At 48.0% G+C, this 14642-nt stretch overlaps 1 protein-coding gene across 1 annotated transcript; it reads right to left on the bottom strand.

The window, feature by feature from the left end:
* Window positions 1–540: 540 nt before the first annotated feature.
* On the bottom strand, window positions 541–12898 carry LOC115916834 (N6-adenosine-methyltransferase subunit METTL3-like). The gene is given in 9 exon segments (XM_030970572.1): window positions 541–787; window positions 913–951; window positions 3153–3340; window positions 5895–6013; window positions 6016–6119; window positions 7584–7759; window positions 9829–10140; window positions 11339–11593; window positions 12623–12898. Coding segments are annotated over 9 exon segments (1716 nt in total).
* Window positions 12899–14642: the final 1744 nt, after the last annotated feature.

Here is a 14642-nt window from a genome sequence, read left to right as displayed (position 1 = left end):
TTGGGCTCCATTTCTGGAATCGGTTTTGGGGCAATTTTGGGGCATTTTGGGGTCAGTTTTAGGGTCAGTTTTGGGGTCAGTTTTGGCTCCATTTTGAGTCAATTTTGGGTCAATTTGGCTCCATTTTTGCTCAATTTTGGCTCCATTTTTGGTCGATTTTGGCTCATTTTGGGCTCCATTTCTGGGATTGGTTTTGGGGTTATTCTGGGGGGTTTTGGGGTCAGTTTTGGGTCAATTTTGGCTCCATTTTTGCTCAATTTTGGCTCCATTTCGGGTCGATTTTGGCTCATTTTGGGCTCGATTTTTGGTGGATTTCAGCTCATTTTGGGGTTCCACTTCTGGGATTGTTTTTGGGCTCATTTTGGGCGCGGGGGGTTTTGGGGGGTCATTTTGGGTCAATTTTGGCTCCATTTTTGGTCAATTTTGGCTCCATTTTTGGCTCCATTTCGGGTCCATTTTGGCTCCGTTTTGAGTCAATTTTGGGTCAATTTCAGCTCCATTTTTGCTCAATTTTGGCTCCATTTTTGGCTCCATTTCGGGTCAATTTTGGCTCCATTTTGGCTCCATTTTTGGTGGATTTTGGCTCATTTTGGGCCCCATTTCTGGGATCGCTTTTGGGCTCATTTTGGGGTGATTTTGGGGTGATTTTGGGCGGTTTTGGGGTCGTTTTTGGGGTACCAGGCAGTGCTCCTTGCCGTGGTTCAGCCAGTGCCCCGTGCGCCCCGTGCGGATGATTCGCTGCAGCTGATTCGTCTTCACCCAAATTATCTCGTCCACCCGCTCGTATCTGCGACATTTTGGGGACGTTTCCCGCGTTTTTGGGTTTTTTGGGATTTTTGGGATTTTTGGGGTTTTTTTGGGGTTTTTTTGGGGGTTTTTGGGGGTTTTTTAAGGGGAAATCTCCAAACTCACCCCCAGAGGTTGAGGCATTCCCGGCCCAGCTCCATGGCCCTGGAATGGGGGAAAATTGGGGATTTTGGGAAAAAAAAATATAAAAAAGTGGGGTTTTGGGGAGAATGGGGGATTTTTTGGGGGGATAATTGGGGTTTGGGGGAAATGGGGTTTTGGGGGGCAAATTTGGGGATTTTTGGGGAAGAAATGGGGATTTTTGGGGAAAAAATTGGGATTTGGGGGGGGAAATTGGGGATTTTGGGTGGAAATTTGGGGTTTTGGGGGGGAAATTGGGATTTTGGAGGGAAAATTGGGATTTTGGGGGAAAATTTGGGGTTTTGGGGGGGAAATTGGGGTTTTGGGGTGAAAAACTGAAGTTTTGGGGCAGAAATTGGGGTTTTGGGGGGAAAATTGGGATTTTGGGGCAGAAATTGGGGTTTTGGGGGGGAATTGGGATTTTGGGAGGAAAAATTGAAGTTTCTGTGGAAAATTGGGGTTTTTGGGGGGAGAAATTGGGATTTTGGGGGGAAATTGGGATTTTAGGGAAAAAAATGGGATTTTGGGGGGAAATTGGGATTTTGGGGGGGAAATTTGGGGTTTTGGGGGGGAAATTTGGGGTGAATTCTCAGGTTTTTGGGGTCACAATGGATTTGAGATAAATCCCAACAGATCTGGGGCAAATCCTGGGGTTTTTTGGGGCGAATTCTCGAGTTTCTGGGGTCGTGATGGATTTGGGGTGAATCCTCCCAAACTGAGGACAAACCCCCGGATTTTTTGGGGCCAATCCCGGGGGTTTTGGGGTCACTATGAATTTGGGATGAATCCTTTCAGATTGACAGCAAATCCTGGTTTTTTTGGGGCGAATTCTCAGGTTTTTGTGCTCACTACAAATTTACACCGAATCCTCTCAAACTGAGGACAAACCCACGAGTTTTTTGGGGCGAATTCCGGGGTTTTTGGGGTTGCAATGCATTTGAGATAAACCCCAACAGATTTGGGGCAAATCCTGGGGTTTTTTGGGGCGAATTCTCAGCTTTTTAAGGTCACGAGGAATTTGCACAGAATCCTCTCAAACTGGGGACAAACCCAGGAGTTTTTGGGGCGAATATTCATGTTTTTGTGCTCACTACGAATTTACACCGAATCCTCTCAGACTGAGGACAAACCCAGGAGTTTTTAGGGCAAATCCTCAGGTTTTTGGGCTCACTACGAATTTACACCGAATCCTCCCAAACTGAGGACAAACCCAGGAGTTTTTTGGGGCGAATCCTCAGCTTTTTAAGGTCACTATGAATTTGGGATGAATCCTTTCAAATTGACAGGAAGTCCTGGTTTTTTTGGGGTGAATTCTCAGGTTTTTGTGCTCACTACAAATTTACACCGAATCCTCTCAAACCGAGCACAAACCCAGGAACTTTTTGGGGCGAATCGCGGCGTTTTTGGGGTCGCGATCAATTTTGAGTGAATCCTCTCAAACTGGGGACAAACCCCTGGATTTTTTGGGGCAAATCCTCATGTTTTTGTGCTCACTACGAATTTGCACCGAATCCTCCCAAACTGAGGACAAACCCAGGAGTTTTTGGGGCAAATCCTCATGTTTTTGGGCTCACTACGAATTTACACCGAATCCTCCCAAACCGAGGACAAACCCAGGAGTTTTTTTGGGGCGAATCGCGGCGTTTTTGGGGTCGCGATCAATTTTGAGTGAATCCTCTCAAACTGGGGACAAACACCTGGATTTTTTGGGGCAAATCGCGGCGTTTTTGGGCTCACCACAAATTTACACCGAATCCTCCCAAACTGAGGACAAACCCCTGGATTTTTTGGGGCGAATTCTCATGTTTTTGGGCTCACTACAAATTTACACCGAATCCTCCCAAACTGAGGACAAACCCAGGAGATTTTTGGGGCGAATCGCGGTGTTTTTGGGGTCACAATGAATCTGTGGCAAATCCTCTCAAACTGGGGACAAACACCTGGATTTTTTGGGGCAAATCGCGGCGTTTTTGGGCTCACCACAAATTTACACCGAATCCTCCCAAACCGAGGACAACCCCCGGATTTTTTGGGGCAAATCGCGGCGTTTTTGTGCTCACTACGAATTTACACTGAATCCTCTCAAACTGGGGACAAACCCCTGGATTTTTTGGGGCGAATCGCGGCGTTTTTGGGCTCACTACGAATTTACACTGAATCCTCCCAAACCGAGGAGAACCCCCCGGGTTTTTTGGGGCAAATCGCGGGGTTTTGGGGGCCCCGACCTGCCGGTGACCCAGAGGAAGAGGAAGCCCTCGTCCTGCAGCACGGGGATGTTGAGGCGCCGCATCTCGTCGTCCGTCAGCGTGCCGTAGGGCAGCTCCATGTGGATGTCCCAGGGCGGGTCGGCCATCACCACCGCGAACTTGCCCAGGATGGACACGTCCAGGTAGCGGATGTCGCAGCAGATCCACTGGAAAAAACGGGGCGAAAACACGAAAAAACGGTGAAAATAGAGAAAAGTTGCGAAAAACGGCGAAAAACTGCAAAATTGGGGGAAAAACGGGTCAGAAACGCGGAGAGAAATGCCTCAGGAAATTGATCAGGATGGACACGTCCAGGTAGCGGATGTCGCAGCAGATCCACTGGAAAAAACGGGGAGAAAACGCGAAAAAACGGTGAAAATAGAGAAAAACGGCGAAAAACAGCGAAAAACGGCAAAATTGGGGGAAAAACGGGTCAGAAACGCGGAGAGAAATGCCTCAGGAAATTGATCAGGATGGACACGTCCAGGTAGAGGATGTCGCAGCAGATCCACTGGAAAAAACGGGGAGAAAACGCGAAAAAACGGTGAAAATAGAGAAAAACGGCGAAAAACGGTGAAAAACGGCAAAATTGGGGGAAAAACGGGTCAGAAACAGGGAGAGAAATGCCTCAGGAAATTGATCAGGATGGACACGTCCAGGCAGCGGATGTCGCAGCAGATCCACTGGAAAAAACGGGGAGAAAACGCGAAAAAACGGTGAAAATAGAGAAAAATGTGAAAAACCGCAAAAAACGGCAAAAGTCAGCAAAAACGGGGGGAAAACGGGTGAGAAACGGGGAGAGAAATGCCTCAGGAAATTGATCAGGATGGACACGTCCAGGTAGCGGATGTCACAGCAGATCCACTGAAAAAACGTAACAAATACAAGGCAATAAAATATAATAAAGTATAAAAAATACAATAAAACACAATAGAATGTATAATATAATGTAATGAAATATAACACAATATAGTACAATATAATATAATACAATATAACGTAATATTATATTATATTATGTCATATTATATTATACTATATTATATTGCATTATATTATATTATATTATATTATATTATACTATATTATATTATATTATATTATACCATAATATATTATATTATATTTTATTACATTATATTATATTATATTATATATATTATATTATATTATATTATATTATATTATATTATATTATATTATATTTTATTATATTAAATTATATTATACCATAATATATTATATTATATTTTATTACATTATATTATATTACATTATATTATATTACATTATATTATATTACATTATATTATACTATATTATATTATATCATATTATACTGTACCATATTATATTACATTATATCTTATTATAATATATTATATTATATTATAATGTATTATATTATATTATATTATATTATATTATATTATATTATATTATATTATATTATATTATATTATATTATATTATATTATATTATATTATATTATATTATATTATATTATATTGTATTATATTATATTATATTATATATTATATTTTATTTTATTACATTATATTTTATTACTTTACATTATATTATATTATATCATATAATACCGTACCATATTATATTACATTATATTATATTATATTATATTAAATTATATTATATTATATTAAATTACATTATATTATATTGCATTATATTATATTGTACCATATTATATTGTACTATATTATATTATATTAAATTATATTATATTAAATTATATTACATTATATTAAATTATATTACATTATATTACATTACATTATATTATAAGACATTATATAATATTATATTATATCATGATATACCATATGATATTACACCATATTATATTATATTACATTGTATTATATTATATTATATTATGTTATGCTATGCTATATTATATTATACAATGTAATATGTAATATAATGTAATAAAATTTAAAATAATATAATATAATTCATGTAATACGTTATAATGCAATATAAGGTGATGCAATGTAGCGTAATATAATAGAATGTAATATAATGTAAAATAATTAATATATTATGACGCAGTATAATGCAATATAATATAATATAGTGTAATATTAGACAATACAGTATCATACAATAAAAACAATTATTCCTTTAAAAAAAACACCTCAAAAACCCAGAAAAAGTGTAAAAAACTCTCCCAAAAAACTGAAAATAATCAGAATACATTACATTACATTACATTATATTATACTACATTATATTATATTATATTATACCACATTATATTACATTATATTATATTACAGCTAAAAAGTGTTTAAACTGATACTAACTCAAAAATCATTAAGTCATCGCTTCATTTAATAATTCGCCCAATAAAAATATCGACTCGTTCAAAACACCAGTATCCATATACATAATCAATAATCAATAATCAATAAACAAATAAATAATTAATAAATAATCAATAATCAACGATGGATATACAAATAAATAATTAATACAAACACAGTGATATAAATTTAAGACTGTATTTCCACATTTGTCATTAAGTTTATGTTTATCGTTACATTCACCGTTACATTTACAATTTTATTATGTGCAAAGTTAATTTTTAAAACAATTAATAAATAATTACGCTATAATACCTCGAAAAAAAACCCACAAAAATAAAAAAAAACACCCCCAAAACCATAAAAAACTAAAAGAAATTATTGTGAATTCACCTGCGGCGGGGAAGAGGCGGTCGGCGCGTCGGGGCGGGCGGCGCGCTGGGCGGGGCCGGGGGCGGGGAGCGGGGGCGGGGCCGCGGGTGGGCGGGGCGCGCTGGGGCGTGGCGGCGCGAGGCGTCGATCTCGTAGTGCACGTACTTGCAGGTGTCCATGTGGAAGCACGTGTTGAGGAAGGAGCAGTCGCCCAGCGACTCGTCCGTGTGCTTGTTGATGATGCGCCTGCGCCGCCGGGGAAAGCGGGGGGAAAAACGGGGATTTTGGGGAGAAAAATGGAGTTTTTAGGAAAAATGGGATTTTTGGGGGGAAAAAAGCTGAATTAAATCGCTCTAAAATCCGAATTAAACCCCAAAAACATCTCAGTGATTTTCCACAGGCTGACCGGAAGTGCAGGCCTCTGTCCTGAGGCCTTGACGCACTCCTCCCCACAACCCCAAATAAATTCCCCAAAACCCCAAATAAATTCCCCAAAATCCCAAACAAAAGCCCCAAAATCCCAAATAAAAGCCCAAATATCCCAGACAATCACCCTAAAACCTGAATTAAACCCCAAAAAAATCTCAGTAATTCTCCCCAGGCTGACCGGAAGTGCAGGCCTGTGTCCTGAGGCCTTGAGGCACTCCTCCCCACAACCCCAAATAAACCCCCTAAAACCCCTGATAATCACCCTAAAACCTGAATTAAACCCCCCAAAATCCCAAATAAAAGCCCCAAAACCCCTGATAATCACCCTAACACCTGAATTAAACCCCTCAAATCCCAAATAATGACCGTAAAATCTGAATTAAACCCCACAAACTGACCGGAAGTGCAGGCCTGGGGCCTGAGGCCTTGACGCACTCCTCCTCACAACCCCAAATAAAAGCCCCAAAACCCAAAATAAAAGCCCCAAAACCCCAAACAAAAGCCCCAAAACCCCAAAACAAAAGCCCCACAACCCCAAACAAAAGCCCCAAAACCCCGGTGTTTCTCCCCAAACTGACCAGAAGTGCAGGCCTGGGGCCTGAGGCCTTGATGCACTCCTCCCCACAACCCCAAACAAAACCCCCAAAAACCCCAAATAAAAAGCCCCAAACCCCCAAACAAAAGCCCCAAAACCCCAAACAAAAGCCCCAAAACCCCAAACAAAAGCCCCAAAACCCCAAACAAAAGCCCCAAAACCCCAAACAAAAGCCCCAAAACCCCGGTGTTTCTCCCCAGGCTGACCGGAAGTGCAGGCCTGTGGCCTGAGGCCTTGATGCACTCCTCCCCAAAACACCAAATAAAAGCCCCAAAAACCCCAAACAAAAGCCCCAAAACCCCAAATAAACCCCCCAAAACCCCAAACAAAAGCCCCAAAACCCAATTCGTGTGTTTACCCCCCAAACTGACCGGAAGTGCAGGCCTGTGGCCTGAGGCCTTGATGCACTCCTCCCCACAACCCCAAATAAAAGCCCCAAACGCCCAAATAAACCCATAAACACTCATAGAATCACCCCAAAATCAGAATTAAACCCCACAAACTGACCGGAAGTGCAGGCCTCTGTCCTAAGGCCTTGACGCACTCCTGCCCAAAACCCCAAACAAAAGCCCCAAAACCCCAAATAAAAGCCCCAAAACCCCAAACAAAAGCCCCAAAACCCCAAATAAAAGCCCCAAAACCCCAAACAAAAGCCCCAAAACCCCGGTGTTTCTCCCCAGGCTGACCGGAAGTGCAGGCGGCGGCAGGGCCTGTCCCCGCCCGAGGCCTTGACGCACTCCTCCTTGGTGCCGTGGTCGCAGAACTCCTGCACCTGGGCGCGGCCGCGCGAGCGGAACTTCTCCACGATGGACTGCTCCTTGGCCGTGGTGGTGTTGAGCAGCTCCAGGATCTCCTGGCTCACCTGCCGGGCCACGCCCACCTCGTCAGAACCCCGCCCACCGCCGTTAAACCCCGCCCATCACCTCTAGACTCCCAACTACCAGCCCTAGACTCCACCCACCGCAATTAAACATTAAACATGCGGCTCCACCCACCTGCCTTAAGCCACACCCACCACCGTTAAGCTCCACCCACTAGCCTTAAGCTCCACCCACCATTGCTAGGCTCCACCCCCTCCATTAAACCCCATTCAAAATTGCTAGGCTCCACCCACCATCTCTAGGCTCCACCCACTACCCTTAAACCCCACCCACTGTCCTTAGACTCCACCCACCTCTGTAAACCCCACCCACCACTATTAGGCTCCACCCACCAACCTTAAAACCCTGCCCACCATCTCTAGACTCCACCCACCACGCTTAAACCTCAAACAAGAGGCTCCTCCCACTTCATTAAACCCCACCCAACATCACTAGACTCCTCCCACTTCATTAAACCCCGCCCAGCATCTCTCCAATTATCATCCCTAGACTCCACCCACTGTGATTAAACATTAAACATGAGGCTCCACCCACCGGCCTTAAGCCACACCCACCATCTCCAGGCTCCACCCACATGCCATCATTAAGCTCCACCCACCAGCCTTAAAACCACACCTACAATATCTAAACTCCACCCAACCCCCCAAACCCCGCCCACCATCCCCGAGCTCCACCCACCATCCTTAGGCCACACCCACCACCGTTAAGCTCCACCCACTAGCCTTAAGCTCCACCCACCTCCATTAAACCCCACCCAAAATCTCTAGACTCCACCCACTATCACTAGGCTCCACCCACTACCCTTAAACCCCACCCACTGTCCTTAGACTCCACCCATCCCTGCAAGCCCCACCCACCAGCATTAGGCTCCACCCACCACCCTTAAACCTTAAGAGGCTCCGCCCACCTCTGTAAGGCCCACCCACCATCACTAGGCTCCTCCCACTTCATTAAGCCCCACCCATCATTACTTAGCTCCACCCACCACCCTTAAACCCCGCCCACTACTTTTAGGCCACACCCACCACCTTTAGGCCACACCCACCATTTTAGACCCCGCCCACTGCTTTGTAGGCCCCGCCTACCACCTTCATACCCCACCCGCCATCTTGAAATGCCGCCATCTTGAAATTCCGCCATTTTAAATCGCCGCCATCTTGAAATGCCGCCATCTTGAAATGCCGCCATCTTGAAATTCCGCCATTATGAATCGCTGCCATCTTGAAACGCCGCCATCTTGAAATTCCGCCATTTTGAAACGCCGCCATCTTGAAATTCCGCCATTTTTAAACCCCGCCATCTTGACATTCCACCATCTTGAAACGCCGCCATCTTGGAATGCCGCCATTTTGAAACGCCGCCGTCTCGAAGCCCCACCATATTGAAACTCCGCCATCTTGAAACCCCCACCATATTAAAATGCCGCCATCTTGAAATGCCGCTCTTAAAGCGCCGCCATTTTGAAACGCCGCCATCTTGAAATGCCGCCATTTAAAAGCACCATCTTAAAACCCCACTGTTCTAAAACGCCGCCATCTTGAAATTCCACCAATTTTAAACCCCGCCATCTTGAAATGCCGCCATCTTGAAATTCTACCATTTTGAAACGCCGCCATCTTGAAACCCCACCCAAACTCCACCATCTTGAAATGCCGCCATCTTGAAATGCCGCCATTTTGAAATGCTGCCATCTTGAAATGCCACCATCTTAAAATTCCACCATTTTGAAACGCCGCCATCTTGAAACCCTGCTACCTTAAAACCCCACCCAAACTCCACCATCTTGAAACCTCGCCATCTTGAAACGCCGCCATCTTTAAATGCCGCCATCTTGAAATTCCACTATCTTGGAATGCTGCCATCTTGAAATGCCGCCATTTTGAAACCCCGCCATTTTGAAACCCCGCCATTTTGAAATGGCGCCATTTTGCAACGCCGCCATCTTGAAATGCTGACGTCTCAAAGCGCCATTTTGAAACGCTGCCATTTTGAACCCCACCCTCCCCCAAGCCCCGCCCACCCCCACCCCCCCCAGAAACCCCGCCCTCACCTTCTTACTCTGCTGCTCCTTGGTGGACTGCTGGCTCAGCAAACTCTCGATCTCCAGATCCACGTCCGACGCCGCCCTCCGGCACCTCTTGGCCTCCTTGCCTTCCCCGGCCCCGCCCCGCGCCCGCGTGCCCGCCCCGGCCGCCGGCCAACGGGCGGCGGCGGCGGCCATGGCGGCCAGCTTGGAGTGGTCGGCGCAGGTGACGAGGGCGGGGCCGTCGTGGAGCAGCCCCCGGCGCAGCTCGATCAGCTCCTGCGCCGCGAACTTGTGCAGCAGGCTCTCCACGGCGCGCAGCGTCACCTGGGCGTCGCCCTGCCCGACAGGTGGGGGGGGGGAGGGCGGGGGGACACACCTGGGGGGCACCTGGGGGGTATCTAGGGGACACCTGGATACACCTTGGTGCACCTGAGGTGTACCTGGATACACCTGGGAGCAGCTGGGTACACCTGGGGGGTGGTTGGGGGTATCTGGGCTACACCTGGATACACCTGGGGGCACCTGGATACATCTAGGGGACACCTGGGGGGCACCTGGATACACCTGGGGGCAGCTGGGTACACCTGGGGGGTGGTTGGGGGTATCTGGGCTACACCTGGATACACCTGGATACACCTGGGGCACCTGGATACACCTTGGTACACCTACGGGCACCTGGATACACCTGGGGGCACCTGGGGGGTAGTTGGGGGCAGCTGGGGTGTACCTGGATACACCTGGGGGCAGCTGGGGGGTGGTTCGGGGTATCTGGGGTACACCTGGATACACCTGGGGGGTAGTTGGGGGCACCTAGGGGACACCTGGGGTGTACCTGGATACACCTGGGGGCAGCTGAGGGGAGAGTACGGGGTGTCTGGGGTACACCTGGTTATACCTGGAGAACACCTGGATACACCTGGGGGACACCTGGGGGGTAGTGGGGGGCAGCTGGGTACACCTGGAGGACACCTGGATACACCTGGGGGTACTTGGAGGGCACCTGGATATACCTGGGGGTGTCTGGGAACACCTGGAGGACACCTGGGGGGTATCCCCGGGTGTGTCCCCACCTGTCCCAGGTGTATCCCAGGTGTGTCCCCCATACTCAGGTGTGTCCTCACCTGTCTCAGGTGTCCCCAGGTGTGTCCCCACCTATCCCAGTTTTGCCCAGGTGTGCCCAGGTGTGTCCCCACCTATCCCAGGTGTATCCCCAGGTGTCCAAGTGTGCCCAGGTGTATCCCCAGGTGTGTCCCCCATATCAGGTGTATTCCCCCAGGTGTGTCCCCAGGTGTCCCCAGGTGTGCCCAGGCGTGTCCCCATCTGTCCCAGGTGTATCCCCAGGTGTCCAGGTGTGCCCAGGTGTGCCCAGGTGTACCCCAGGTGTGTCCCCCCATACTCAGGTGTGTCCCCACCTGTCCCAGGTGTATCCCAGGTGTGTCCCCAGGTGTCCCCAGGTGTACCCCAGGTGTGTCCCCCACACTCAGGTGCGTCCCCACCCATCCCAGGTGTGTCCCCACCTGTCCCCGGTGCGTACCCCGGCGATGGCGCTGCGGATGGCGCTGGCGTCGGTGGGCAGGGGCGTGGCCAGGTCCGACAGGTGCAGCAGCAGCCGCCGCTCCAGCGCCGGGTCCGGCTCCGCGGGCTCCCCAGCCCCCCTCGGCCCCGCCCACCGGAGGCGAGGGGGCGGAGCCGGGGGCGGAGCCCAGCGAGGACACGCCCCCGTCCGGGCCGGAGGGGGCGGGGCTGGAGGTGCGGGGGGGCGTGGCCAGAGAGAGGTCATGGCGGGGGTCTGGGGGGGGGGAGAAATCGTATTAATTAGCATCTTAATTGGTGTTAATTAACCTTGATTTTAATCTTAATTGGTTGTAATTAATCTTAACTAATAATTTCTAATTATCTTTAGCTTTTAATTAATCCCTATTCATAATTAACCCCTATTCATAATTACCCCTATTCATAATTAACTCCTTCTTAATCAACCCCTATTCTTAATTAACCCCTATTCTTAATTACCCCCTATTCATAATTAACCTCTATTCATAATTACCCCTATTCATAATTAACCCTATTCATAATTAACCCCTATTCTTAATTAGCCCTTACTCTTAATTAATCCCTATTCATAATTACCCCTATTCTTAATAACCCCTATTCTTAATTAACCCCTATTCGTAATTAACCCCTATTCGTAATTAACCCCTATTTTTAATTACCTCCTATCATTAGCAGGTAATTAAATATTGATACCACATCAATAACTCCTGTTATTAATTACCTCTCTATTCTTAATTAACTGTTATACTTAATTAGACCCCCCCATTCTTAATTAAGCGCCTGTTGTTAATTAACCCCCAGCTCTTAACCAATCCCTATTTTTAATTATTCCCCGTTCTTAATTAACGTTCTTAATTAACCTCCCATTCATATTTCACCCCCACCCTTAATTAATCCCATCCTAATTGACCCCTATTATTAATTAACCCCCTTAATTAACCCTTAGCCCCTCATTAACCCCCCAATTAACCTCTCCCCCCTCATTAACAACCCGAAATGCCCCTTCCCCCTTCATTAACCCCCTTAATTACCCTCTCCCCCTTCATTAACCCCTAATTACCCCTTCCCCCCTCATTAACCCTTTAATTCCCGCCAACCCCCCTCATTAACCCCTCCATTTAACCCGTAACCCCTCATTACTCCCCCTAATCAACCTTTCCTCCCTCTAATTACCGACTCCACCCTCATTAACCCCCTAATTACCGCTCCCCCCCGTAATTAACCCTTTAGTTCCCCTCAGCCCCTCACGGCCCCGGGCCCTCACCGGCGGCCCCGAGCGGGTCCTGCTTCCTCCGCCGCTGCAGCCGCTCCCGCAGCGAGTCCAGCTGCTTCTTGTGCGCCTGGATCGAGCTCCACGTGTCCGACATGGCCCCGGTCGCGCTCCTGTCGCGACAGAGACCGGCCGGTCGCGATCGTCCCGCTCCCGGCCCCGCTCCCGCCTCACAACGCCGGAGGCGGAAGCGGCCTGAAGCGACCGGAAGCCGCCGCCGCCATTTTGAGTGTGGGCAAACCCGTTTATTCCAATCGGGACCGCCGCCATTTTGAGTGCTGGCACTCACCGCTACTTCCGTGGTGACCGCCGCCATTTTGAGTTTGGGCACACCACATTTATTTCAATAGAGACCGCCGCCATTTTGAGTGCTGGCACCCCGTTATTTCCATGGTAACCGCCGCCGTTTTGAGTTTGGGAACCCCTCATTTATTTCAATGGAGACCCCCGCCATTTTGAGTGCTGGCACCCCGTTATTTCCATGGTAACCGCCGCCGTTTTGAGTTTGGGCACCCCACATTTATTTCAATGGAAGCCGCCGCCATTTTGAGTGCTGGCACCCCGTTATTTCCATGGTAACCGCCGCCATTTTGAGTTTGGGCACCCCACATTTATTTCAATGGAAGCCGCCGCCATTTTGAGTGCTGGCACCCCGTTATTTCCATGGTAACCGCCGCCATTTTGAGTTTGGGCACCCCTCATTTATTTCAATGGAGACCCCCGCCATTTTGAGTACTGGCACCCCGTTATTTCCATGGTAACTGGTGTCATTTTGAGTTTGGGCATCCTCCTTTTATTTCAAAGGAGACCGCCGCCATTTTGAGTACTGGCACCTCGTTGTTTCCGTGGAAACCGCCGCCATTTTGAGAGCTGGCAGAACCCCCACCCCCAAAAACAAACACACAACTTCCTCGGCAACCGGCGGCTTTAAAACCGGAAATTTCCCTGCCACGCCGTTCCCGCGGACACCGCGCCCCTCCCGCCGTTTTATTCCAAACGCGACCCGTGGTATTTTGAGCCCCGGTGAGGGTGCAGCGCCGAGCGCCGCCGCCATTTTGAACCGGGGCACTTCCGGCCTGTCGTTGCCACGGCAACGCGCGGCATTTTCCGCGCTGGCCACGCCCCTTTCCGGGCAGAGCGCCGCCGCCATTTTGACGCCGGGCACGTTCCCATGGCAACGGCCGCCATTTTGACACCGTGCGCCGTTTCCACGGCAACCGCCGCCATTTTGAGAGCTGGCCAGGCCCCACTGAGGGCGCCGCCATCTTTGTTGAGGGCGCCGCCATTTTGAAGAGGCGGATTTTGGGGCGAATTCTTTCGATTTTTGGGGTCCCGCTTCTCCCGTTTTTTCCACCCTCAGCCCCAAATCACACGCAGGACAATCAGCAAAGGGTTTTAATCTGTTTTATGGGGGATTTTTGGGGGGTTTTGGGGCTCCCGGGAGGAATTTTGGAACCCCCGCCCTCCCAATTACTCTCCTGGAGTTTTGGGGTCTCCGTTGTCGCCGCACAAATTCGGAGAATTTCCACCCAAATTTGAGGAATTCCCGCCCAAATCTGAGGAATTCCCGCCCAAAATTGAGGCATTTTCACTCAAAATTGAGGAATTTTCCGCAAAAACTGTGGAATTACCACCCGAAGCTGAGGAACTCTCACCCAAAGCTGTGGAATTTTCACTCAAAATTGTGGGATTCCCGCCCAAATTTGAGGAATTTCCACCCAAAACTGGGGAATTCCTGCCCAAAACGGGGGAATTTTCACCCAAAATTGGGGAATTTCCACCCAGATTTGCAGAATTCTCACCCAAATTCGACGGATTTCCACCCAAATCCGATGAATTCCCGGCCAAGTTTGAGGAATTTTCCCCCAAATTTGAGGAGTTTTCCCCCAAATTTGAGGAATTTTCCCCCAAATCTGAACTCCCACCCAAATCCGAGGAGTTTTCCCCCAAATTCGGCGCCGGAATTTCCGATTTTCCCCCCAATTCCTGCAGCCTGGAGGCCTCGGAGGGGGCG

This window comes from Camarhynchus parvulus, unplaced genomic scaffold, assembly GCF_901933205.1.
Source record: "Camarhynchus parvulus unplaced genomic scaffold, STF_HiC, whole genome shotgun sequence".
NCBI classification, from domain to species: Eukaryota; Metazoa; Chordata; class Aves; order Passeriformes; family Thraupidae; genus Camarhynchus; species Camarhynchus parvulus.
Note: the sequence above shows the minus strand (reverse complement) of the source record. Positions and strands in the feature narration are given on the sequence as shown.